This window comes from Canis lupus, chromosome 4 (assembly GCF_011100685.1).
Source record: "Canis lupus familiaris isolate Mischka breed German Shepherd chromosome 4, alternate assembly UU_Cfam_GSD_1.0, whole genome shotgun sequence".
NCBI classification, from domain to species: domain Eukaryota; kingdom Metazoa; phylum Chordata; class Mammalia; order Carnivora; family Canidae; genus Canis; species Canis lupus.
The window spans coordinates 425,317-452,614 of NC_049225.1; the positions used below are offsets into that span (position 1 = coordinate 425,317).

A 27,298-nucleotide genomic window follows, 5' to 3' on the forward strand; every position below is an offset into this window, starting at 1 on the left:
CACTTTGGCTCCATTGAGAACTATGACACTGCCATCATCACCAGCTCAGGGATTACATCTTCCAAAACAAGTTATTTGAATCCTGGAAGAGGGTACTGGGAAGATAAAACAGCAAATGTCTCAAGCTATGAAGCCATAACAATAAAACAATAGCAGGTTTACATACTGGTCTCTGAACTATGTTCCAGGATCTGTGCTGAGTCCATTTTTAGCATCCAAAAACCAGTGTGGAAGGTATGAGGCTCAGAAAAGTTTGGTAACAAAAAAAGAAAAAAAGAAAAAGTTTGGTAACTTGTCCAAGGCCACACAGCTAGGAAGAGGTATAACTGGCACTCAGCTCCATAACTATGAAACCAAGCCACCCTGCTCCCATGGATTTGTGTACATTCTGATGTGCTATGTCCTGATTCTGTTGGCATAAGCCAGAGGTTTCAGGCTCTACTGTAAGGGCAGCTCAGACTCCTGACTTGTGGATTTCTACTAGAATCTTTTACTGTCATTTTCTCCATTTAATACAAAGTGCCCTCCTTCACATTGACTACTCTGTTTGATTTCTGAGCATTCTGGCTTTCCATGTTACTCCTCCTTCCCATTGTGTTTTGCAATCTAGTGTCAGGTTTTTAAATTCAGCCTGACACAGCTAATTCACAGGACCTTGATAGTGGTAACACTCCTCAAGCTACCTGCAAAGATATTTAGAATTATGCCCACACAGGGCTGCAACAACCCCTCTGGAACCACCAGCATTTGACACAGTAAGCTCCATTTTGTAAAAGTCGGGCCTGGACAGCAAGGATCTCTGAAATGCATGGGGGATAGTATCGTTGAACTTTCAGATTTTCCTCTGCAGTACATTTTTTAGTCATTCTCATAGGAAATTGAGAAGGGTGGAGAGATCCACACTCAGCAAGTCTTGGCCTGTCTTTTCTTTCCTTTGTTCCACTGGATGGAGTTACCATTCCCTAATAATCTGCTATATCCTGTTCTCCAGTGAGAATTCTAGGAAGTTGGCATCAAGGATCCCTAAGACACCCCCTGGGTCTGGTGATTCAAGAAAGGCTCACAGGAATAAACATATCCTACCTGTGCATTAGATTTATTACAACAAAAGCAAAAGCAGCACAGACAAAGAGTACATGGAGTGAAGGCCAAAGAAACCCAGGCACAAATTGCCCTGAGATCTGCCCCAGTAGAATCTCACAGGTTATACTTAATTCCTCCAGCATGGAATGCAACCATACCTCAAACACTAGTTGGAGCCTCAACACTCAGGGCTTTATGCTCAAGGGACTCGTCACACAGGCACCCTCTGCTTAGTACATATCAAAATTCCAGATGCTAGAAGGAAAGTAGGTGTCAACATTAACCACATCCCACTGTTTACACAAACATTTTAGCCGTGATAAACTCAAAGGGGTGGATAAAATTAGAGCTTACATATTACAGGGGAGGAAAAATCTTTCTCTCTCTATCCTTCTGCATTTAGTAGCTGGGCCCATGAGCCAAACTGATCAGAGCCAGGTTAATAAGAGAAAAAATAGTTTTAGTTACAAACATACATGCTAGGGTTCACAGGGAAAACGTGGCTTCCAGAGGTGCCAGATGATTGAGGCTTACAGACCATCATGCAGTGTTAGTGAATGAGTCATTGGCAGACCTAATCCCCTTCAGTTGGTATTCAAACCTGGCAGAATGAATTTGCTGACATCATGATGTCAATGAATTTTCCTCTCTCTTTTTTTTTTTTTAATTTTTATTTATTTATGATAGTCACAGAGAGAGAGAGAGAGAGGCAGAGACACAGGCAGAGGGAGAAGCAGGCTCCATGCACCGGGAGCCCGATGTGGGACTTGATCCCGGGTCTCCAGGATTGCGCCCTGGGCCAAAGGCAGGCGCCAAACCGCTGTACCACCCAGGGATCCCCCTCCTCTCTCTTTTTTTAAAATTGTATTTAATTATTTGAGCACAAGCTGGGATGGGGTGAGGATGAGCAGGAGAAGCAGACTCCACTGAGTGTGGAGCCTGAGATCATGATCTGAGCAGAAATCAGACACTTAACTGACTGAACCACCCACACGCCCCTCAATGAATTTTCCTAAGGCTTCATTGTCTAGTGTGGAGTCTCCTGTCTCCATGGACATGTGGAGCCCAGAGAGGCCAGAGGTAATTGAAGTGGGATGCTGTAGGGGGAGCACCACAATCTGGAATGATATTGACAATGTTGAACTTTACCTGAGCCCCGTGCTACCAGACAGAAGCTACAGTCAAAAAATCTGCCCATCCCACAACGTTTGGTGTCTGAGAGTGGGGAAGAGTTAAGCCAAGCTAATCTGTGGGACTGCATTCTCAGTATCTGTTTTGTTTGGCTATATCAGCCTGAGGCGGGGGTGGGTTGGTGGGGGGGGCGGGGAGTCTTGAACTAAGTAGCCTTCATGTGCAAGCACACACTCTCGATAACAGCCTGCAGAATTACAAGCACATATAGGCTCCTGATAGGATTTCCCCAGCAGCCCGCCTGAGCAACCCTCTCCCCTGCCTCTCAGGGCCTTCTTCTTCTGCCCACCTCCCCTTAGGTAAGTCCCTTGAGGAGCTTAGAAAGACCCCACTCTTTCTAATTTGAAGAGACCAATCCAGCCCAAGGCCCAGAACCCCAAAGCATTTCACTCACAACCCATGATAAAGGCCTCTGGCTATGCCTCTCTCTCTCTCTCTGCCTTCAGTCTGCTTTGACCCTTCCATCATGGGACTATAGGACCTGTGAGGAAGAAATTTGTCCAGTTCAACTTGTCTTGTGGTTTTTTGTTAAACCATAAAGAAGTATCCTTTCCTGTATGACTTAGATAAAACTCACCATGGGTCCCCCATTTCCTTCTGACAGGCCAGACACAGACCCTCCAAATTCCCATTCTGTGTCTCATAAATGGTTAGCTGAATTATTTGTCCCCATGATCAATCAGAACAAAATGTCTATAAATTTGACTTGGCCAAAACTCTCTCCCTCCCTACAAGACTCCTCCCTAGGGTTAAACAAGTATTGGAAAGGCCAAACAATCCCTTTCAAAGCTTGGCTGACAAGGAATGATCTCCCTATCTCACCACCCTCTCTTCTCCTCCCTTACACCTAATTTCCAAGCTTGTTTATACCTCTAAATAAAAAGCCCTCTTCTGACTAATCTTTCAGACTTTTGCAGATCTTAAGACCAGAACTGTCTCCCTATTACCATAATCACTTTCCTTTATTGCAAGTCTTTTTTTTTCTCACTTAATAAATTCCATTTTTTAGAGCACTTTTAGACATACAGAAAAAGGCATGGGAAGTACTCCTCCTACAGATTCCCCTATTATTAACATCTTGCATTTGTGTGTATAGCTCCAACTGATGAACCCATATTGAAATATTACTCCTAACTAAAGTTCATAGTTTACATGAGGGCTCTTTGTATTGGGCACAACACCAGGTATCTACCATTACTTTATCATACAGTTTCATTGCCCTAAAAATGCCCTATGCTCCAACTATACCACTTCCCCTAAAGCCCTGACAAGCTCTGATCTTTTTACTAATCCTATAGTTTGGCCTTTTAGAATGTCATGAAGTTGGATTCATACAAGATATAGACTTTTTAGGATGCTTCTTTCACATAGCAATGTGCATTTAATGTTCCTTCATGTCTTCTCATAGCTCGATAGCATGTTTATTTTAACTGCTGAAGAGTATTCCATTGTGTGGATGTACCACAGTTCATTTATCCCCTCACCTGCTGAAGAACACCTTGATTGCTTTCAATTTTGGCACCAACAGGGGTACCCAATTAGCCAACTCACTGAGAGGAAATGTGTTATATCATTTTGAGCCCAATCCCCAGGTGGTATTTTGACTGTCCTAAGAAAAGTAAGGGGCTAGGTATTATCTACAGACCATCAAACAAGTGATGCCCTTCGGGGGTACTAATGCCAAGACACCTGAAACAAACGCATGCCTGGCTGGACCGTAAGGATGTTATTCACATATTGGGGCAACTGTCATATAAAATGTTCTATTTCTAGAGTACCAATCTGGTGTCAGCTGGCACCATGGCCAGCTTTCATAGCCCCATATCCTTATCTGCTTCTGTAGGTTTACTGTGACTTGAGATACAAGTGCCGGTTTGGTAGTTCCAGGCTAAAGCCTTCTGGAAGCCTTAGTGTGTGCAACCAGCATCACTGTACCTTTGAATAGCCTCAAAAACCTCCCTTCCAGAGCCAGGTGTGGTCACAGCACACATTCTTGGAGGTATTCTCTGAGTGGGGAGCCAGAAGGATAATGATTCTGCCAAAACATTTCAGTTGAAAGATTAAGAGTTAACCCAAGAAGGTTTTTCGGGAAGAAAGAAAGAACGTTTCCTCTATGATTACAAAGCAACCAATGTCCCCTGCTCCTGTTAAAATTAAATACTTATGAATCTGTCTCTCCAACTAGATGGCAAGTCACCTGAGAAGAGGAAACATGTCATATCCATGTCCCAAACATCATAACTAATGGTCACTCATGGTTTGCAGAGTTTTGAAGTGAATAAGGAGCTCATGGCAATGAAGGCTGCCTCGGACATCCCAACAACATGTTTGAACTACAGGATCCTAAGCATTTATGGGCTTCTCAGAACCTGGAAATGGCATGTGTAGTGGAACTAATGCTTTGCAGCCCAGTTTAGAATCCTAAATTCCAGCTACAACTAGAAAATAGCTTTACCTCTTCTCATGTCTCTAAAGACACAGACTCTCTGAAAGTCTCAAGATATTTCAGACAAGTCTAAAACTATGAACCTCCTAGGATCCTGATAACTTATGCTGTAGACATTGTAAGAGCATACTATGCAATGTCTTTTTTTAAATTTTTTTTTAAGAGAGGCAGAGACACAGGCAGAGGGAGAAGCAGGCTCCATGCACCGGGAGCCCGACGTGGGATTCGATCCTGGGTCTCCAGGATCGCGCCCTGGGCCAAAGGCAGGCGCCAAACCGCTGCGCCACCCAGGGATCCCTGCTATGCAATGTCTTAAGCCTAGCTCAATTTTGTAAATGTTCCTTAAAATTTACATTGACAATGCCAAGTGAATGAATGCTTGACAAGTAAAAATAAAACCATAAAAAATTTCAATTATAACTACAATACAAGGGAATCAGCCAGAAATCAAAGTTATGGTAGGTCAAAGACAGCCATTATGACCTCTAACATGGTACAACAATCACTGAAGCTTTCAGAAAAGAGTAGTTCATGCTGGATGAGTATTTTCTCTCATGGATATGATGTCATGTATTTGCAAACATGAGTAATCTCCAAGGCAAATATTAGAGGTCATGGGTATATAGAGGCCAAAGCACTTTGACCAGCATTTTCATATTTTATCATATTGTGTGAATTATTAAGGTGCAGAGACACCAAAGCATGCGCAAATGAAGTTACTGACTCAGAACCTCAAAGAAAGATAAGTAGGTACTGGCAATGAGTTCCTGCCCACTCTTCCATAGCACTTGGGCCTGAAAAGGACCTAGGGATTATCTAAGAAAGTACTTCTCAAACTTTAACATACCAATAAATCACCTGAACACTAGGAGGACTCTAATTCAGTAGGTCTGTGGAGGGGTCTGGGATTCTGCACTTCCTAAGCTTTAGTTGATGCTGATGCTGCTGGTCCACAGACCACACTGAGAAGTCAAAGTCAGGCTCAGTGCTTTTTAGCCACAATTATTGGAAACACAATTACATTGGAGCTCCTTCCTTCCTCCCTCCCTTAGTCAATCAATCAGTGATAATTCTGATGCCTGGGGCTCACTGTCAGAGATTCTAATTCAGGACTATAGATTAACTCAGGTGTCAGTACTTGTTTTTATTTTGCAAAGATTCCCAGGGAACTTTCTGTTTTGCACTCAGGGTTGCAAAACACTGTCCAAGGCTAACCCTTTTATTTAGCTGCTGAAGGAACTTGCAGAGTTTAAATGAAACTCAACGCACCCAGCTTGTCAATCAAACCCAGAACCAGTCCTGGAATTCTGACATTGGACTCATAGTTCCATGCTTGAGTTTCATATCTTCAGGCAGGAGCCCAGTCCATTAGAAAGGAGTTGCCCTCTCTTGTTTCCATTGCTCTTTTCGATTTGCACACATGCACACATGCACACATACACACGCTCACATACTTTATTGGCCGTTTCCTCTCTCCTTGATGCTGTTCTGTCCTGTGAAGTTTGGGGGTCTGTTTATCCCAAGGAGCCACTTGGCAAGATTCCACAAACCTGATGAGCTGAGCTGGAGCCCCACAGAACCAGGACCACTGCCAGACTCATAGCAATCATGGGATACATAAACACTTCCTCTGTCTGACTGACATGTTGTCAATAGATATCAAAGAGGTGAAGGGGACTAAGGGGCACCGACTTCCAGTTATACAATAAATAAGTCAAAGAATATGAAGTACTGCATAGGAAATATAGTCAATTATATTTTAACAACTTTTTATGCTGACAAGTGGTAACTAGATTTATCGGGTGATTATTTTATAATGTATATAAATGTCAAATGACTATGTATTATACCTGAAACTAATATAATATTGCATGTTAACCATACCAATAAAAAAATAATGTTTATGCAAAATAATTTTATGCGCAAAAATTCCAAAGCCATACAACTGTCAGTACAAACAGCCTTTCTAACCTTTATGCCAGTACCTGCTTACATGATGGAGCTTTAACCTCCTGCACTCGGAGCACACAGCCCTAAACTATCTGAGATGGTATGCGTCTGGGAAAGTTCCTACCATCAGTTGATTCTGTCAAATGACAAGTCTCAGATGTGCTTCCTAATAACTCTAATGGCTTTTTCACTCCACATAAAACAATGTTTGGCTGATAGCCACTCTTCCCTTTAAGTGAACTTATGCTTCCACAGTGGGCCAGCTTAGCCCTAGTTTCCTTCCTTCTGCTCCCTGGGTAGTTCCACTCTCCTCCATACTCTCATTTTGCTTAGGGAATTTTACTGCCTACTTCTATCATCAAAGCATACTAAGGAGTGGAATTGGGATTCTCTATATTTGGGCAGTCTTGAGACATGCTGAGTTAGGAAGAACACATGGATCCAAACCATATCCTGTGCTTATAAGATGTTAAGAGGGCCAGTACATCGTTCCGGGAATTAGGAATGGACAAATGTGGTCTACCACAAATTGCCTAAGTCCCTCCTTGGATGAGAGATACAAAGATGACTTTAACTCATCCAGAGAGGGATCTTGTATGATGTTCTTCTTAAGCACACACTTTTCCTTAAAAAAAAATTTATATTTGAATGCATAAAATAGATACATTTCATGTTTCATATTTCTTTTTTTGGATAATCCTTCCTGTTATATAACCTTCAACTTTAGAAATGTCAGGACACTTCTCTAGGTGCTGAAGCAAAATGTAGAAGTTCTCTGAAGAGAAAGAAGAGCCCCAGACATCTGGGAGCCAGCATGACACTAACAGCTAGGCTCTGGTGTTGCTGGACAGTGACCCACAGCAAGAACCTGTGTTTTTCTGTAGCACATTACATTAACACCAGATGAGGCCACCCTGACACCATGACAGATCAAGACAAAAACAAGGTCACTCCAAAAACAGATCTGAACAATCTGAACACAGACAAAAATATGAACGCTGTCCAGCTGGGTCCAAAAAATGGCCAAACACAAGGTGAAACTCTCTCCACTTTTCTTCTGACAGCATTAGGGGAACCACAATGTTGAGAGGGAGGTAGGAGGAGACAGGGGTTTTGCAGTGTTGAGGGAAGGGCTAAAATTAGTTTTACATTAGCATAATTAATATCTTTCAAGTTGTATTTTAGACAACACATAACCTACTTGTTGGCGCCATAAAGTGATTAGCATTTCCTTAAAGTTTTTATGTCAGTCTGTCCTAAATGACATTGACAACAGAAGCCAGAGGAGCAACAGATTCCTTCCAACAGGAAGGAAAGAACTCTGGGGATAGTATTTGACAATTCAAAGTGCTAGCTTCATTTCCATCAGACTGAATACTCTGAAAAATACAAATAATTGTTGTCTATTTTTTCAGTAACAAATCAAACAGGCATGTTATTGAAGAGAGCCTGGTTCAACTGAGATGTCACTTTGCATGGGAGTTGCTATTTGAAGACATTGAAATGCCTGATTTAGAAAACAGGATATTTTTCCTATTTTCTAAACAACCTACTGGCCTATGTGAAATATCTGAAAACCAGGAAGCCCTGGAAAGCCTGAAGGAAGCCGAGGACCTAATCCAGCAGGAACATGACATCCAATCAGATGTGAGAAGTCTGGTCACATGGGGCAACTATGCCTGGCTGTATTACCACATGGGCAGACTGGCAGAGGCCCAGGCTTACCTGGACAAGGTGGAAAACACTTGCATGAAGTTTGCAGCTCCCTCCTGCTATAGGATGGAGTGTCCCCAGATGGACGGCGAGGAGGGCTGGGCCTTGCTGAAATGTGGAAGGAAGAACTATGAACGGGCCAAGGCCTGCTTTGAGAAGGCTCTGGCAGAGGACCCTGAAAACCCTGAATTCAGCACCGGGTATGCAATCACCATGTACCGCCTAGACAGCCTTAACATGGCTACAGAGACTAGTGAGGCATTCTGCCTGCAGCCCCTAAAAGAGGCCATCAGGCTAAATCCAGAAGATGTGTATATTAAGGTTCTCCTTGCCCTGAAACTTCAGGACCTGGGACAAGAAGCTGACGGAGAAAAGTACATTGAGGAAGCACTGAACAACACATCCTCCCAGACCTATGTCTTTCGATATGCTGGCAAGTTTTACCGTAGGAAAGGCTGTCTGGATAAAGCTCTTCAGCTCCTAAAAATGGCCCAACAGGCAACACCCTCCTCTGCCTTCCTGCATCACCAGATAGGGCTTTGCTACAAGGCATTCACGATCAAAATAAAGAGAGCTGCAAACTGGCAGCGCAGAGGTCAGGATAGAGAAAATGTCCACAGACTGGTTCACTTGGCTATATATGAAATTGAAAAGGCTTTGATGTTAAGGCCCACATTTAAGTTTGCGTATATTGAACTGGCTGGCATGTATGCAGAAATAGGGCAATACACAAAGGCTGAGGACACTTTTCAGAAAGTGCTGTACATGAAGAACATTGACAATCATCTACAGCAACAGATTCATTACCATTATGGCCATTTCCAAGAACAGGACAAGAAATCTGCAGATAAAGCAGTCACCCATTACTTAAAAGGTCTCGAAATCAAAACAACCTCCCGCACCAGGGAAAAGATTCTTACTACCTTAGAGAAGTTGGCTAAAAGACGTGTTCATCAGAACGTACATATGGTGGAAAGTTTCAGCACCCTTGGGTTCATCCACAAGTTGAAAAGGGAAGGGAGCGAAGCCCTGGAGTGTTATGAGAAGGCTATTAGCCTGGTTGCTGACTTCAACAGGGTGATTTGAAATATAGGTCACTTTTACCTGTTCAATGTGTTCATAACTAAATATGATTAACATCTTTGCTGATTGCCACTTTCAGAAACACATAACATGTTGAAATACAAAACAGTTGATAAAACACATATTCAGCTGCCTGCTGAACCCCCTCTTTCTTTCCTTGCCGACCCCCCCCCCCCCACTTTCTTTCCCTTTCTATCCATGTGTCTATGAAAAGAGCATCCATTCTTCTAGAACACATCCCTGTACTCATTGGCCAAGGCTGATTACTGCTATTTAGGGCACCTACTACCTGCTGGACCAGTATGAGTCCTTTTCCCTACAGTTTTGCATTTGGAATGAGCAGCTTCCATCCTCACTCTAACTGGTGTTCTAAATAAAGGAGTCTTAAACAGGGATGATTTCAGCCCCTCCTAGGCCCACACTCCAGTCACATGCCAGCAGAGCTATGTGCACATACCCCTATGGCTTCAGAACTACACCCATAGGATGGATACACATTGGTCCAAAGACACTCCTGCTGCTTGGTTCTCACGTTCAGGACATGAATTTTTTGACATGACAGTGATCCTGAACCAAGAGTTCAGATTGCTCCTATAGACATGCATTGGGCATTGCTCCACACACACGCTGATCCTGGAGCTCATACCGGGTTATTTCTGCATATTTGTGCATACATATATTCTGTATTGAGAAAATACCTGACATTTGCTACCCACTCAGAATTTAAAAAGCATAGTAAACAGAAGACAAAAAAAGAGAAAGGATTTCTTTTTTTCATGGGGCCAGGGGCAGGGACCCACCAGATCTGAAAGCAAAGCAAATAAGCAAAGATAAGAAAGGAAAAAGAAGGGACTTCATGGGGTCACTACTGTGTCCTGCCCCAAGGCCCATTTCCCAAGGCCTTCCCACACCCAAGACCTGCTGGTCAGTGAGCCAAGTCTATATAACCTCATAGAAACTCGAACTTTTCTGTGTACATTAGTCCAGCCACTGGCAATCACAAAGGATCCCTGTGTTCCAGACATGTTGCTGGACATGTACTCATATCTAAGAAAAATTAAAATGTATTGGGGAAAGACAAATATGGGAAAAGCCTATTTAGGAGGTGCAATATAAAAGTGACAAAAATATTAATGCAGTTTTTAAGTGCTTGCTCTGTGGTGGGTGATGTAATCTCCCTTTTCTATCTAAAATATTTTCTCGGGGGATCCCTGGGTGGCTCAGCGGTTTGGTGCCTGCCTTTGGCCCAGGGCGTGATCCTGGAGTCCCGGGATTGAGTCCCGCATCGGGCTCCCAGCGTGGATCCTGCTTCTCCCTCCTCCTTTGTCTCTGCCTCTCTTTCTCTCTCTATGTCTATAATAAATAAATAAATAGGGATCCCTGGGTGGCGCAGTGGTTGGCCACCGGCTCCCGGTGCGTGGAGCCTGCTTCTCCCTTTGCCTGTGTCTGTGTCTCTGCCTGCCTCTCTCTCTCTCTGTTTGACTATCATAAATAAATAAAAATTAAAAAAAAGACCCTTGCTAAAAAAAAAAAAAAAAAAAAAAAGTGTTGAGTAGGGACTTACTTCAACAGGCCATGGAAATGTAAGGTTGGTTTCTCCCAGAGAGCTGGAACTGACCGGTGTGGAGGGACACAAAACATGTAAGTAGCGCCCATTTCAACCTCGTTGCTACTAAACCAAGAATGGATTTATTATATTTAGCCTACAAAAAACCACTAGAGCAGGAATATTGTCTTCTTCTTGTAAACAGCATGGACTGAAGTCATCCGGTTTATCAGCTAATTGTACTGACTGATTTCTTACACAACCACAAAAAGGAAAACTAATGGGTAGAAACCCAATGGATAAATAGATAGGATATGAAGCACATCTAGTAAAATGTGACTGTAGGATCTGGGTGGTGAGTAAACTAGTGTTTGTTGTAAAATTCTCTCAACTTTTCTCTGTTTGATGATGGTCAAAACAAAAGTGTTAGGATAAAAAGGTAAAAAAAAAGCCATATCTAAAAAGTAAACCAAATAAGGCAAATGAACCAAAATATAAATGGGCTAGAGGTTAAAACTACATAGAGATGAAATATTCCAAGTGATCTGTTTGAAGTGCCAGATGTTTATTTTCCCCACCCCTGGGACTTTGCACACACACACAACATGCACAGGCATCGGCACCAAGGGAGAAAGGGGCACCCCTGGCTCTCAGCCCTGGACCTCGTGGTGTGAGAGGGGAGAAGAGGATGGTTTTTCTCTCCTGCACTCATTAAGGACTGAGGGGATCCATGAGCAAACCCCATCCCTTTCACCTCTCAGCCCAGGACAAGCTGCCTTGGTAACATGTTACTGCTAACCTTGACAGTAAGTAGAGAAAGGAGATGCCTGTCCCAACCATCACAGGGTCAGGTGTAAGGGTAAAGAGGGGTATGGTTTGGATTAGGCCATGAAGGGGGGCTGCTGATGCCATCCAGAAGCCTATGCAGCCATGGGGGGCGATGGGGTGCACAGTGCTCGGGCCTCTGAGCTACTGTGTCCCTGGCTGAACAGGAAGGGTAGGGGAAGCAGATAGGGTGCAGTCATTGATTTTGCCCCCACTTTGGGCTTGAGGGAAGTACCACGCACAAGGAAGCCACCGCAGCAAGCTGACGTGCCCATCCTTCCTTTCCTGCACAGCCATCCAGAATCCAGCCACCAACCTTCATGATGGGCCAGGACTGAATGGGTCCAAACACTGGCCAGTCACTGAGTCTTTACACTACTGGGAACACCCTTCAGAATGGTGCCAGGTCCACCGACATTGGTAATTTGGTTTTATCCAATTCTGTACTCACCTGGAAACCCCATAAGGCACTGCACGCAGTCCTTACCCCTTGATTCCTGATGGTGAAGCTGTGGACGAAAAAGAATCTTCTGTCTCTCACCTCAGTTTTCTAGTCTCTCATCTCAACCACTTACTGTTCTCTCTCAATATGCTTCTTCTGTTTTTATTATTTTCAGGCCACATGTAAAAACATGGCTGACAACGGTACCAAATACCTATGTTACAGGCCTGACATGCCTCAGATTCAGCTTTCCAAGAAGTAAGTCTAATTGTCTCCTTTAAACAAATTTCTTTTTTTTTTAAGATTTATTTATTTATGAGAGAGAGAGAGAGCACATGCAGGAGCAGGGGAAGGGGCAGAGGGAGAGGGAGAAGCAGACTCCCTACTGAGCAGGAAGCCCATTGTGGAGCTCAATTCTGGGAACCCAGGATCATGACCTGAGCAGATGCTTAAGCGATTGAGCCACCCAGGTGCCCCTTCTCTTAACAAATTTCAAGCTGAGGCTGTATAACAAACAAAGCTCTATTTCCCTAACGGAGCTCTAGTTGAGGACCCCTAGCAATTATAATTCTATTTGGTCACTGTTCACATTTCCCCCTTTTGATCAAGATCTTTCTTCAGGGGCACCTGGGTGCCTCAGTTAGTGAAGCATCTGCCTTCAGCTCAGGTCATAATCTCAGGGTCCTGGGATCAAGTCCTGCCTTGGCCTCCCTGCTCAGTGGGGAGTCTGCTTCACCCTGTGCCCCTCCCCCCTGCTTGTGCACATTCTCTCTCTCTCTGTCTCTCTCTCTGTCTCTCTCTCTCAAATGAATAAATAAAATCCTTAAAAAAAAAAGATCTTTCTTCAGAAAGTACCCATGGTCAATAAATTTTCTGAAAACATTGATGATTAATTTTATGTTTTGAATCCTCCATCACAGGAAGTTTCATTTAGGGTATGGCATGTCCCACATAGGAGAAAAAGAAGTGTATGCCAGTTGTTGTGCTAAGATATTGGCCACACTGGAGCAACAGGGAGGCTCAGGGAAGTGAATCTTGGGCATTGTCCTTAGCCAGATGTATTAGCAGACTAGATGAGCTAAGTTGCTCAGGTGGCAAGGCTTGGTCAATCATTTCCAGTCTCTGAATTACCATCACATTTTGGGAAGAAACGGCAAAAAGAAATAAATGCATGACACAAATAGTTTGAAGATGCTGAATAGGGCATACATATGATTAACAGCACAAAAATTTGCAATCCTGAGCATAAGAGAGTTCTGAGTCCAGTAGGAAGCCAGCTAAAAATAGGAGAAATTAAAATAAAATCATTTGGAAGTAAAGTGTGAATGTCTCTTTAAGGATTTAACTCATCTGACTAATGTAGGGGTTCTACTTCCACCTGTGAAGAAGTGTTTATCCATGTACAACATGAGGTGTTAGCAACAGCACAGACCCTTTCTTGAACTACATTAAACAGTCTAATGCTATTCTATAACTGAGGACCATGTGGGCTCAGGAATCTAGAGATTTTTGTTGGGTCTTAATGGTTCAGGTGGTGGAGTGAGCTCTTCTGTTAACAGTTCTGGGAAGGTTTTTCATCAGAGCTTCTAAGTCTGCCATGTGTATTCCAAGTCATGAATTTATGATTCCAAGGTATTGGTTAAGCTGATCTCCAGAATATCTGGCAGGAAGGTCACAGACTGCGGTATGACCACAACTGTTGTCTTCATATTAAAAAAGATCCTCATCAGTGTAATCATCTACTACTGATAAGGCCCTTCCCTTCTCCTTCTTGAGATTCAGGAGTAGTGGTTGTAGCCATTTTGAGAAAGCTAGGATAGCAAATGCCAAATAAACAATAACAACAACAAAAAAACAAAACAAGAAAAACATGTGCCACCGAGGCCTTTTCAGCTATCAAGACATTCCTAAGGCCAAGACTGGTGATCATATTCACACACAGAAACACAACCCTTAAGTGCATACATCAAACCAGACATGTTGACATATTTATAGAGTAATATAACAGGCAATAAAGGAAGGGTGCACTGAAGCCAGAGGTCAGTTTTGGGGAGTGGCCCACAAGTTACATTGAGTTGGCAAGCTTGAGGATGGAGGGCCATGGGAGGAGGGTTGGATATATGTAAAGACAGGGAAAGAACAATAGGTATACAGAAGCCTCTAAGATTTGGTTACCACCAGTGAAGAAGTCCTACTGAGAGTAAAACAGCAAAAATCATAAGAATTCCTACACAAAGAAAAATAGTCTCATCTCAGTGAGTTTAGGAATTTCCATTAAATTTTGACAGTTATGAAAGAGTTATTATACTGGTTTGGTCCTGACTCTTGGGAAAGTATATTTAGATGTCATCTGCTTCTTTTTCTGGGATGTGGTCAATTTGAGGTTTTCTTTTCTTTTTTTTTTTTAAGATTTTATTTATTTATTCATGAGAGACACAGAGAGAGGCAGAGACATAGACAGAGGGAGAAGCAGGCTCCATCCAGGTAGCCCGATGTAGGACTCAATCCCAGAACCCTGGGATCACACCCTGAGAAAGGCAGAAGCTCAACCACTGAGCCCCCCAGGTGCCCCAGTTTAAGGTTTTCAATTGATTTGGTCATCCAGTTGGATGATGCAGTCTTTTTAGAATGAGAAACATGAAGCCATGATTTTGTGGCACTAGAGGGGGCAGGGTGAAGTCTTTGTGAAGATATTTTTTCCAATAACCACATGTCCAGGTTGGAAGCTATGATTTCAATGTTTTTGTCTCCTGGGAGCACACTGTGGGAAGGCTATTCCACCAAAGTAGGACTATCCTCTACAAATTTGATTAGGCTGTTGTGAAATTGAAGCATATCCCTGTTGTATCAGCTATGGATCAAAGGAAGCAAGGCAAGGTACACTGAGTGTCCTGATACAGTTAAATGAGAGAATAAGTCTCATTTAGTCTCATTTAGAATGTTAGAAATTTCTATAATTTACATTTAACATACACGTATAGATATAACATAAAGAAGGTTTAGCATTACTTTTTCTTTTTAAGTAGGATCTATGCCCAGTGTGGAGCCCAATGCATGACCTGAACTCATGATCCTGAGATCAATACCTGACCTTAATCAAGAGTCACATGTTTAATGAATTGAGCCACCCAGGTACCCCAGGATTACTCTTTATTTAACCCATTTAATTTAACGTATCAGATAAGACTAATTAATTTAATAGATCTTTGTAATGTTCCAGGGACCATCCTGAAAAAAAAATCCCAAAGTTTCTTCCAGGTCAAAAAGACTTTATTTATAATTTAATTTGGGGAGATTTATAAAGCATATCAGAAGTTTTGGACACTTGGCTAAATAGGACCACAGAAAATTATGAAACATACTTAGTTATCAATTTAATCAAGGCAACAAAAGGATTTCAAAGACAAATACAGAAAATGATATAGTTACAAAAGCCTTAGCTCTTTTTGAGGAGAGAAGACTTAAGTTTTTCAAAGTAATCGATGATGTGATAAAGATGAAACAGAATCTTTGCTTCCCAGGTAGATTACCTTAGCAATAAAGAAACTTTGCTTACAGTTTCTTATTAAGAGCAGACATATGGGGCACTTGGATGGCTCAGTCAGTTAAGCATCCGACTTTTGATTTCAGCTCAAGTCATCGGAGTCTCTGCTCAGTATAGAGTCTGCTAGAGGTTCTCTCTCTCCCGCTCCCTCTGCCCTTGCTCCTGCTCACCCGAGCTCTCTCTCTCTGTCTCTCAAATAAATAAAATTAAAAAAATAAAGAACAGACCATAACCCAAGAAAATGTTGTTTTCAGTAGTTTTATTTTTACATCTACTAATTAGATTTTTGAACTCTTAGAATTCCTATTTCCTAGTGTAAACTAAGAAAGCAGCAATTGTGGCCTGGAAAATTTATAAACACATTTCATAATTTCCAGAAGCTTAGTCCTCCTTATAATAATTTTAATCCTTTTGCAATAAAACCTGTTTATTAACAGGCCTAAATATATATAAAGTGTATAATATATCTATATATAATCTGTCTGTAAAAATTAAAAACCAAAATATATAGTCTATATATACACAATCTCTATAAAAATTAAAATTCAAAATATATAGAAAATCTATAGATATACAATCTCTCAGTAAAAATCAAATCCAAAAGAAAATAGACTTATATGCAGAGAGAATATATATTTAGTCTCCCTGTAAAAATTAAGTCAAGAGCAAATAAACTAATGCTTAGCAATGTCTCAGTGTATTATCTTATTAGGAAATGACCTAAATATTTAATGGCTAGCCATCATCTAATTTAACTCAGCAAACCTCCAAAGTTTTAAGTCACCAAAAAGATTTGGGAACACTATTTCTGAAGACATTACTATTGCTGGAAAGTTTATTTATAAACTTTATCTTACTTACACATCTCTTTAATTCACTTGTTCTTCATAATTATATTTAGATGACTTATGAACATTTCACAAAACATTAAACAGCTGTCCTATTTTGTCCTCTTTTGGCATAAAACCTGTTTATTAACAGGCCTAAATATATATAAAGTGTAAAATATATCTCTCTATATATAATCTGTAAAAATTAAAAACCAAAATATATAATCTATATATATACACAATCTCTATAAAAATTAAAATCCAAAATATATAGAAAGTCTATAGATATACATTCTCTCAGTAAAAATTAAAAACCAAAAGAAAATAGACATATACAGAGAGAATATATATTTAGTCTCCCTGTAAAAATTAAGTAAAAATTAAGACAAATTCTATAACAGAGGTAACAAGATCTTATATGATTAATAAAATCCAGGTAGAAAAAGTTGCTTATCTGGATTACATCTAATGCTGGTAACTCTGCAAACATGCCTGTTTTAATTAAACCAACACACTTCAATTAACTTTTATTTATTAAAGATTAACCTAGGGCATGTGATCTTGAAACTTATTTGAAATAGTTGCTATTATAATTTTGAGAATTGTTATAAATACTAAATCTATATAAGTACTTCATGTTCTTTTTAAAAAAGATTTCTTTATTTATATATTTATTTATTTTGTGAGAGAGCGAGAGAACGTGAGCAGGAGGGCCAGAGGAAGGAAAGAGAATCTCAAGCAGATTCCCTGAGAGCTTGGAGCCTGATATGGGACTCAATCTCACCACACTGAGATCACGACCTTGGCCAAAACCAAGAGTCAGTTGCTTACCCGACTACACCACCAAAGCACCCCAGCCCTTACTATTCTTTAAGCCGATTAAACAGGGCCACTGGCATCTAGGGAACTGGACAGTGCTCCTGCACATCTATGAGAGTCATATCTGACAAACAAGAACACTTTAGACCACTAGCATAGAGAGCATTAAAAGCACTGTCATTAAAGCCTATAACGTGTTCTGTTTGAAGTCTCAAGATGCTAGCACAGCCTTTTTCTCTGTGCCAGTGAACAAGGAAGAGGTTATAGGCTCTTACTGTCATTGGCCATTCTCAGGAAGGGTTTCAGTTAGCAATAATCGTGCCTCAGATTAACCTCATTGGCTACGATACTGCCACTGCGCAAAGCTCATTCTCAGGAAGTGTATGCAAGACAAAGGCAAAGAAGAATTAGTGAAACACAACTTCTCAGATATTAGCAGCAAATCTGGGTTCAGACTCCAGTTTAGAAATATATGCATCATTTTATTTATGAAAGGAACACCTTCTGTTTCCAGATGAGCAAACAGAAGCACAAATCTGGGGCTTGAGCTTGGCAAGTTCACACAAGCCAGTATTCACCAGCACTGGCTCCAAGCTCAGTGGACTCTGGACACCTGGCAACACCCCATCACCAGCTCTCCGTGAGGTCATTCAGAGCCTGAGAAAGGAAGTAGCCCATCAGTGAAACTGCTTTCACCAGCCTCTTAACAGTCTCCCAAAGGGAACACAGAAAGCAATCCCTGTTTCATTTTCCTCAAGCTGGAACCTTGCTAACTAGTTTCAGTTTCCACTTTCGTTTTTATCTTGGTTTCCAGTTTAACTTGGTAAAAACACGCCCATAGGTTACATCATTAACTCTTTCTCTTATAAACCCCTTTGTTGGGGCCAAGTCCTTTGCACATCCTCCAGACTGGCTGGATCTCAGAGGAGCCCATCAGCTCAGCAAAACACTGCAGAACCGCTGTCTAATTCACAGCAGCCATGAGGTAAGGATTTCTCTACCTCTCTACCTTTCTGTCTAAAGTTTTGGAAAAAATGTTAAACAATACTACCTCAAGAGACTTAGTTTCAGTGATGTCAAGTTTCCTTACTCTTCAATTTGAGCACCTGCTTATGGATGGAGTGTTCATTAATTCACGCATTTTCATTTTTGTTAGCATCAGCCTGAGGAAGCTGACCTCAGAATAAAGCCCAAAGAAGCAGAGGGATGCAGGAAAAGAGTTTTCTAGGAAGGGAGAAAATGACCCCCAGTCTCTGACATTCTTTTCCCTAAATTTCCTGTCTGACCTGGGGAATGAATGGACATTGGTCTAGAAGGAGACTTTGCTTTTTGCTGACTCTTCACTGTGGGGGAAAAGTGGGACCCATAGAGCTGGAGGAGCCACAGTACTGGGTTCTCTCAGATTCTTGAGGAAAATGTGGTGGCAGAAGCTCACTGCCAACAAGGACAACAAGACCTTTCTCTGTAGGCTTCTGGTCTCACTGTCTCTACCACTGGGCGCCCATGTCAGGTCTTCCCAATCTGACTGGATGTAAGATTAGCAGATTACTTCTCCCCTAGGGAAGCCAGGGGTCTGCAGATCTTGATATCCTCTTGGCCGCCGGGCTTGGCCAGAGTCATGCACTTGGGAACATCCACATCTTCCTTAACTAGGGGCCCTAATGTGGGAATTTCTATATTGTCTAAACTGAATCTTGATTGAAACCACCCTTGATATCAACAGACTGAAAAACAACTAATTAATATTGACTTTCAAATTTACCCCCGGTGCTCCAGTGGACAAAATTTTGAAGGGACAAAAGTCCCAGAAAATGCATAATTACACACCTATGATCAACCCTCCTCCCTGGTCCATAGACAGATGGAATGGTTTATCACTGATAAAGAAAACAATAATTAATAATAATCATCTTATAAAAGTAGCTATCACTTCCTCAATGCTTATTGAATGCCAGCCTGGCTTCTAAAAGTATTGTGTAAATTCTTATAGTTAACCCTTAAAAGACAGCAATGAGGCAGGTACTCAAATCATACTGATTTTGCAATAGTGAATCTTAGATTTAGAAACATTAGGGATCACACAAATAGTAAATAAAGAGCTGACACATGAGCCAGAGTCTCTATTGAGTGATGCTTTATTTAACCTTTAAACCAATGTTTCTTTATTTTTTAAAGATTTGTTTATATTAGAGAGGTGGGGGGAGGGGCAGAGAGCAAGAGATAATCTCAAGTAGACTCCCAGTGGAGTGTGGAGCCCAGCATAGGGCTCCATCCCAGGACCTAGATCATGACCTGAGCCCAAACCAAGAGTCAGACACTTAACTGACTGAGCCCAACAGGTGCCCAAAGCCAATGTTTCTTAAAGTATACCAGTGGGGAGTTCATGAGATCATTTCAGACTGCATACTAATTAGTTTTTGTTTTAATGCTTTTGTGTTTATTTCAACAAGTACTAGAGGAAAAAAAATATATCATTTTTAGAATTTCTGTTCAGGTTAGCAGTATGATATTTTATTGTGATAACATATATGTATGATAAAATTAGCCATTTTAACTACTTTCAAGTATACAATTTCATGGAATTTAGTACATTCACAATGCTATCCAACCATTGCCAGTATCTACTTCAAGAATATTGCCATCACTCTGAGAAGACAGCCCGGCCCTTATAGCAGTCACTCTCCACTCATCCTTCACCCAGGCTCCGGCAACCATTAGTCTGCTTTCTCTCTAGGGATTTGCCTACTGTGGATTCTCATCTAAAAGGAAGCATGCAAGAATTGATGTTTTGTGGCTGCCTTATTTCATTCAGCATAGTCTTCAAGGTTCATCCATGTTGTCATGTTGTAGCAGGGGTGAAAATGTCCTTCCATGTTCGGGCTGAATAATATTCCATGGTATGCATATTCCACGTTGTGTATCCATTCATCCCTTTGCCATTTGGGTTGCTCCCACCTTTTGACTATTATGAACAATGCTGCTATGAATAGAAGTATGTAAATATCTGTTCGAGTCTCTGCTTTCATTTATTTGGGGTATATACCCCAAAGTGGCACTGCTAAATCATATAACAATTCTATTTAATTTTTTGAAGAGTCATCACCATGCTACATAGCAACTACCCCATTTTACATTCCCAGTACTAATGCGTAACAGTTCTAATTTTTCCACATCCTCGTCAACACTTGTTTTTTCTGTTTTGCTGTTAGTAGCCATCCTAATGGGTTCCATACCCATTAGCTCATTCATACCCAGTAGCTCATTAGGTTTCCACTTTGCATTTCATTAGCGATTGGTGATGTTGAGGATCTTGCATGTGCTTGAAGCCATCTGTGTATCTTTAATGGAGACATATCTGTCTTTTGCCCATTTTTCAGTCAGTTGTGTTTTTTTTAATTAAAGATTGATTGATTATTTATTTGAGAGAGAGAAAGAGTGTGTGAGTAGAGGGAGGGGTAGAGGGACATGGAGAGAGAGAGAATCTCAAGCAGACTCTTAGATGAGCAGAGAGTGCGATTTGGGGCTCGATCCCTGGGACCCTGAGATCATGACCTAGCTGAAGGCAGATGCTTAACTGACTGAGCCATGCAGGCACCCCCAAACACCATTTGTTGAAACACCTTTCCCCACTAAATGGTCTTGGCACATGTGTCAAAAATCATTTGGCCTCTGTTATTGACTTAATTGTGTCCCCTAGTCATCTGTGGAATCTCTTACTCCTGCTGTGACTGTATTTAGAGTTAGAGCCTATAAGGAAGTCCTAAGGGTTAACTGAGGTCATAAGGGTGGGGTTTTCTCTGAAAGGGCTGGCTGATATCCTTGAAAGCAGAGGAAGTGAACTCATTCTCAATCTGTGCTCCACAGAGTAAAAGTCATGGGGTGCCAGCAAGGGCCCTTATCAGGAAACAGATCAGTGGGCACCTCGATTCAGGACTTACAGCCTCCAACTGTGAGAAATTAAATGTCCTCTGCTTAAGCCACCAAATCTGTGATACATCATTATGGTAGCCCTAGAAGCTAATGCAACCAGATATGCGAGTGTTTATTTCTAGGCTCTCTATTCTGTTCCACTAATCAATATGTCTGTCTTTATCCCTATACTACACTGTTTGCATTATTGGTAGCTTTGTAGTAAGTTTTGAAATCCAAAAGTATGAGACCTCCAACTTAGTTCCTTTTCAAGATCATTTTGGTTTTTCGAGACCCCTTGAGATTCTATCAGAATTTTAGATGGATTTTTCGTTCCTACAAGAAATGGTTCCTACCATTGAGATGTTGATAGCAACTGCACGTAATCTGTAGATTGCTTTGGATGGCCTTGACATCTGAACAATATTAAAGCTTCCAGGCCATGAACATAGGATGCCCTTTACTTTATTTTTTTTTCTTAACTTTTTTCAGCAATGATCTGTAGTTTCCTATGTACAAAACTTTCACCTCCTCAGTTGACTTTATTCTTAAGGATTTTATTCCTTTTGATGCTATATTTAAGGAATTGCTTTTTAGATTTTTCATTGTTAGAAATACAAATGATTTTTACATGTTGATTTTGCAATTCTGCTGAAATCATTTCGTAGTTCTAACAGTTTTTCTGTGGAATGTTTACGATGTTCTATGCACAAAATCATAACATTTGTAAACAGATTCATTTTACTTCCTCCTTTTCAACTTAGAATGTGTTTTATTTCTTTTCTTGATCAATTGCTCCAGCTAGGATTTCCAGTCCTATGTTGAAGAGAAGTGGCAAACATGAGCATCCTTGCCTTATTCCTGATTTTATTTTATTTTTTTTAAGATTTTATTTATTTATTCATGAGAGACACACAGAGAGAGAGAGGCACAGACACAGGCAGAGGGAAAAGCAGGCTCCATGCAGGGAGCCTGACATGGGACTTGATCCCAGGTCTCCAGGATCACGCCCTGGGCCTGAGGCAGGCGCTAAACTGGTGAGCCACCCAGGGATCCCCTTATTCCTGATTTTAATGGAGAAGCTTTCAGTTTATCACCATTGAGAGTGATGCTAGCTATGGAATTTCAATATATGGCTGTGCACAGCCATGCCATGGAATATTATTCCCCAGTAAAAAGCAATGAACCATTGATACACTCAACAGCTTGAATGGTTGTCAGGAGCATTGTGATGAGTGAGAAAGAGGCAATCTCAAAATGTCACATACTTTATCATTCCGGTATACCACTTTCTTGAAGTGACAAGAATTATAGTGATGAAAACAAGTTAACAGAGGCTAGAGATGTTTGCTGAGGAGCAGGGAGGGCCACAGGTGTGATTCTGAAGGAAAAGTGTGAGGGAGATGTTTGCGATGATAAAGTAGTTCTGCATCTTGATTGAGGTGATGGTTCCATGGATTTACTCCCATGATGAAATGACACAGAATTGACACATCTTGTCCCAATGTCAGCATTGACATTACTGAACTGTCATTCTGTAAGGTATAATCACTGAGGGAAACTTAAACTGGACCTCTGTGCAAATATCTGCAAATATCAGTGAATCTACAACTATTTCCAAATCATAAGTAGGGGAAAACACTTGGTTGTACAAATATCATCTCCTTTAGGTGGTCTTAATTTGTTGCAAAAGCTACAGACTAAGGTCCTGAAATGAATAATATTTCCTAAGGTTCCACATTTCTGACCTGATTACAGATACAGGAACACAGGACACTCTTATAGCATCTAATATGTATGTTCTAAGAGCTTTACAGAAACAGGCTTATTTATTTTCACCCAACTCCAGACTCCAGTGTGGTGAGTCTATCACTATCCCCATCTTACAGATGAGACTGAGGCACAGAGGGGTGACTTGGGGGAAAGTGGGGAAGCCGGTGTATGGGACTGAGAAAAGTGATTCAAAATCCGTGTAGATCTTAAGGACTTTAAGGAAAATCAAAGCATGTGTGCCTATCCAAGGCTCAGTTCTAAAAAAGGAGGTGCTTTTATCTGCTTCTTTCTGTGGGTTGTTCCTCATTCAACAAAGAAAATCTGTTTTCATTTTTATAGTAAGAATATGGATGAGATCAAAGATAAGCTGGACCAGCTAAGATGTCACTTTACATGGGAGCTGCTATTTGAAGACACTGAAATGCCTGATTTAGAAAACAGGATCTTGGATGAGATTGAGTTCCTAGACACCAAATACAAGGCAGGAATCCACAACCTACTGGCCTATGTGAAACATCTGAAGGGCCAAAACCAGGAAGCCCTGGAAAGCCTGAAGGAAGCCGAGGACCTAATCCAGCAGGAACATGACATCCAATCAGATGTGAGAAGTCTGGTCACATGGGGCAACTATGCCTGGCTGTATTACCACATGGGCAGACTGGCAGAGGCCCAGGCTTACCTGGACAAGGTGGAAAACACTTGCATGAAGTTTGCAGCTCCCTCCTGCTATAGGATGGAGTGTCCCCAGATGGACGGCGAGGAGGGCTGGGCCTTGCTGAAATGTGGAAGGAAGAACTATGAACGGGCCAAGGCCTGCTTTGAGAAGGCTCTGGCAGAGGACCCTGAAAACCCTGAATTCAGCACCGGGTATGCAATCACCATGTACCGCCTAGACAGCCTTAACATGGCTACAGAGACTAGTGAGGCATTCTGCCTGCAGCCCCTAAAAGAGGCCATCAGGCTAAATCCAGAAGATGTGTATATTAAGGTTCTCCTTGCCCTGAAACTTCAGGACCTGGGACAAGAAGCTGACGGAGAAAAGTACATTGAGGAAGCACTGAACAACACATCCTCCCAGACCTATGTCTTTCGATATGCTGGCAAGTTTTACCGTAGGAAAGGCTGTCTGGATAAAGCTCTTCAGCTCCTAAAAATGGCCCAACAGGCAACACCCTCCTCTGCCTTCCTGCATCACCAGATAGGGCTTTGCTACAAGGCATTCACGATCAAAATAAAGAGAGCTGCAAACTGGCAGTGCAGAGGTCAGGATAGAGAAAATGTTGACAAGATGGTAAGATTAGCCATATTTCATTTTCAACTTGCTCTGGAACAAAAGCCCACATTTGACATTGCTTATATACACCTGGCAAGTATGTATATAGAGGCTGGCGACTACAGAAAAGCTGAAGACACTTATCAAAAAGTGTTCTCCTCGATATCCCTTGATGAAGAAAAACTACAAAAGATACATTTCCACTATGGTCAATTTCAGGAATATCAAAAGAAATCTGAGGTCAAGGCAATTATCCAATATTTAAAAGCAGTAAAAATAGAAAAGATGTCATTGACAAGGGAAAAAAGTATTAATGCTTTGGAGAAACTGGCTGTAAGGAAACTTAGTAGAAATGCATTGGATGTAGAAAGTTTGAGCATTCTTGGGTTCATCTACAAAGTCAAAGGAGAATTGAACAAAGCCCTGGAGTACTATGAGCAGGCCCTGCGGCTGGCTGCTGACTTTGAGAATACTGGGACAGGATTCCTAGGTGTGGAAATATAAACCACGTTCACATTTTATTTGATTTTAGGTAAACATGTCAACTCTAATCATCTAATCATTTTTTCAGCTTGCTACTTTAAGAAACATATTTAGTAATCCACCATAGCAATATAAATTTTTAACAATTATACTCAAACCTGATAAAATATTGGTTGTATTCAGAAAATAGTGAAACAAAATATATACATCTCTGTGTGTGAGAGTGAGAAGAAGCATTTCTCTATGAATGTTATATAGTAGAAAAACAGTTTTTTGAGTAGATTTGTAGCAAATGAAGCATTGGACTTTCATAAAATAAATGCTTAATTCATTTCACCAATAAATAGTTTTCAGCATTAGATAATGAATGTGGTGATATAGGGGAGGAAAAACTCTTTTTACTCTACCCATCATAGGTTCACTGGCCAGGACCCCATGATTAGACTGACATGGACAGATTAACAAGAGAAAAACAGAGGCTTATTAACACATGCATCGCACATACACATGGGAGTGCCCTGTAATGAGTAACTCAAGGGGTGGTTAGAACTTGGACTTACATAGAAATTAATATTACATTTAGAGAAGGTATAAGAAAAGGAAGGGGGGACCCCTGGGTGGCTCAGTGGTTGAGTGTCTGTCTTTGGCTCAGGGCATGATCCTGGGGTCCTGGGATGGAGTCCCACATCAAGCTCCCCGCATCAAGCTCCCCGCAGGGAAACTGCTTCTTCAGAGGAAGAACTCTGCCTGTGCTTCTGACTCTCTCTCTGTATCTCTCATGAATAAATAAATAAAATCTAAAAGAAAAAAAAGGAAGGGAACCTTGAGTTTCTATGTGGCAAACTCTAGGAAGGTAAATATGTGGGAGAGATTAATGGAAAATAAGAGCGAGTTAATAATGTTTGTCATGTAGATTTCTCTGGTAGTGACTCTGGGCTGATGGCTGGCATAGACTTGTCTATAGGAATTGAAGGGACCAAACTTTTTATCATTGAAGGGATCAGAGGTACATAGATGCAATCTTCCCTACTCACTTGTAACTAAAACCAGAGATATATTAGATCGAACAAAATGGCATCTCATAATACTTATGTTTGGGGAAGGAGGCCAGGTGGTGCTAAAATGAATCTGATCACTGCCAACTCTCTCAGAGTGAGAAATATTGAAGGTAAATAATTGTTGGATCATTGGTTGACTCTCAGCTAGGCAACTCTTCCCAGGTATGGCTACCCATCATTTGTCACCAGAAAACAGAGCTCATGTATGCAAAATAAATCTCTGGATTATGGATTGTGTTTTGTGAGGTGTGTTTGATGATCTGCAGAGACCATGGTGATTGGAGTGTCTTACAACTTAATACCATCTCTCTAACCCATCTCTGCCCTCTCTGAAACAGGCTTCTGCACCCTCAGGGCTCAGTAGCTCTAACCTTTTCAACAACCTGGATGTTTGTAGAGAAAGACAACAAGCAGCAAATCTGTAAAAAACAGATGCTTTTTGGTATTGAAAACACTATTGCCAAGCTTACACATGACCATCTCCAAGGCATTACCAAGAAATCTCTTTAAATTGACAGCTGACTTCCAGGAGCTTGCTATGGAAATGACTGGCAGAACCTCAGATGGTGCCCTTACTTAGAGCTCCCACCACTAAAAAATTTCTCCAAGTACCTAGGAAATGTCTCTTGTGTCCCCTAAATCAGGCTGGGCCACAGCTCCTGCCATTCACTGCTGTTAATACTTGAAGCCAGATCTTTGCTAACTGCTCTCTGCATACCCCTGCAAGCTCCAGTTCCTTGGGGACCCTCCTTGGCCATCGACATCTCCATTCTCATGGTGCCTGCATTGGGAAGGAAGGCCCCTTCCTCTAGCCTGCCCCAGCTTGAGTGACCTACCCTCAGTCTGAATCCACAGCTCTGTGGCTTGTCCTTAACCAGACCAAATGTGATAACAGCTGCCTCCACTCTGGAATCCCACGTTGAAGGGAGCAGGTCTTCTCTGACATTCCCCTGGCTAGCCACCATTTCACCTAGGTGTCCTTGTGAGTTCTAGGACCATCCTCAACTGCTCTTCGCCTCTGTTCAACTCTCCCTCTCCTACCTGAAATCCAGCTCCTGTCTCTCACAGGCTGTGTTGTGAGGACTAACACAAATGAATTCAAACACACGAGGGTATTACTTATAGCACTGATTCTCAAGGAGGGAGGGTGTGAGGGAAGAAGAGAACCTTGCCCCTGAGAGAGAGAAAGTTGCTTTTGGCAATGTCTGATTTTGTTTGTCACAGTTGCAGGATGCCACTACATCTAGTGGGGGTGGAAGGACGCTGCTTTGATATCTCACGTTGGGTTGCTCCCCACAATGCAGAATTATTCAGCCCAAATGTCAATAGT

At 41.5% G+C, this 27,298-nt stretch overlaps 2 protein-coding genes and 1 pseudogene across 2 annotated transcripts; 2 read left to right on the forward strand and 1 right to left on the reverse strand.

The window, feature by feature from the left end:
* The first annotated feature begins 8,158 nt into the window (after positions 1-8,158).
* On the forward strand, positions 8,159-12,276 carry LOC606817 (interferon-induced protein with tetratricopeptide repeats 1B). Its single transcript, XM_038533779.1, has 2 exons — positions 8,159-9,257; positions 12,131-12,276. The coding sequence occupies exons 1-2, from the start codon at positions 8,174-8,176 to the stop codon at positions 12,259-12,261; spliced, it is 1,215 nt and encodes a 404-aa protein (XP_038389707.1). The 5' UTR covers positions 8,159-8,173; the 3' UTR covers positions 12,262-12,276.
* A 5,399-nt stretch (positions 12,277-17,675) lies between these two features.
* On the reverse strand, positions 17,676-17,839 carry LOC119871726 (annotated as a pseudogene).
* Positions 17,840-18,243: 404 nt separating this feature from the next.
* LOC488947 (interferon-induced protein with tetratricopeptide repeats 1) lies at positions 18,244-25,271 on the forward strand. Its single transcript, XM_038533778.1, has 2 exons — positions 18,244-18,457; positions 23,494-25,271. The coding sequence occupies exons 1-2, from the start codon at positions 18,453-18,455 to the stop codon at positions 24,929-24,931; spliced, it is 1,443 nt and encodes a 480-aa protein (XP_038389706.1). The 5' UTR covers positions 18,244-18,452; the 3' UTR covers positions 24,932-25,271.
* Positions 25,272-27,298: the final 2,027 nt, after the last annotated feature.

Excerpts from the sequence above, each read along its gene's own strand:
- LOC606817 (XM_038533779.1), top strand. The coding sequence starts at position 8,174 with ATGCCTGATTTAGAAAACAGGATATTTTTCCTATTTTCTAAACAACCT. Across the intron at positions 9,258-12,130 it reads AGTCACCCATTACTTAAAAG|CCATCCAGAATCCAGCCACC; the intron begins GTCTCGAAATCA and ends TTTCCTGCACAG.